Raw genomic sequence first — 710 nt, 5'->3', positions numbered from 1 at the left:
AACACTCACAAACATCTTAACATTATATAAGACAAACTGAGTTGAACTGGAAGCCAAAAGTAATGAATCCAGGCAATTACTAAAAAAAAAGATTCTCTAAAATCAAAATGCATGTACATCAATGTTGCCAACATGTCAAGGAAAGGGAAGGAAAGCATTTTTTGATGTTAAATGAAGAGTACTAACTTGAAAAGCTATGCATTGTTGCCTTAGTCAAGTAAAAAAAGAGCAGAGCGGAATGGTTTCCCCTCTCTTCATATTGCAGTACAGTCTTCGGGGCATCTTTGATGAATGGGCATGCCTATGGGAACCGCACTATATTCATTTAGTACCTCCATCTCAGGAAGAGAGGTTTCAGTGCGCCTTGGTTCATCTACAGAAGCCTCATCATCAAACAATCTCCGACAGCAAACCAAAGTAAAAGGGGGTGGCACTTCTTTAAGAAAAGAGACTGCTTCTCGGCGAGATTTTCCATAGAGCTGCGTGCCATTGACCTAGGAAGACAAGGGGATAAGTCAGAACTGAGGTAGCCTCAAATGAAAAAACAAAAATCTCTTATTTATATCAATCTACCAAATGAAAATAGGACATCATTTTATTTTCCCTGTAAACAAAGGGACTCATTTTAATCATATTATGATAAAATAATATGCAAATAAAAATGTTAGAAATCCTTAAAAATTTTAAAATCTAAGGCTAAATCTTTGCAT

At 36.1% G+C, this 710-nt stretch overlaps 1 protein-coding gene across 1 annotated transcript in view; it reads right to left on the bottom strand.

Moving 5' to 3' along the window:
* The window catches only part of LOC105522777 (inaD-like protein), a gene marked incomplete at both ends in the record, with an annotated part of 10,199 nt that extends 9,705 nt beyond the window's left edge, over window positions 1-494 (bottom strand). The window contains one exon of the mRNA XM_011957382.1: window positions 333-494. Coding sequence (XP_011812772.1) covers window positions 333-494 — 162 coding nt within the window. The remainder of the gene's footprint in view (window positions 1-332) is intronic.
* Window positions 495-710: the final 216 nt, after the last annotated feature.

The sequence above is a fragment of the Colobus angolensis genome, unplaced genomic scaffold (assembly GCF_000951035.1).
Source record: "Colobus angolensis palliatus isolate OR3802 unplaced genomic scaffold, Cang.pa_1.0 Scaffold1114, whole genome shotgun sequence".
In the NCBI taxonomy this organism is placed as follows: Eukaryota; Metazoa; Chordata; class Mammalia; order Primates; family Cercopithecidae; genus Colobus; species Colobus angolensis.
This window is presented reverse-complemented; position numbering and strand designations above follow the sequence as displayed.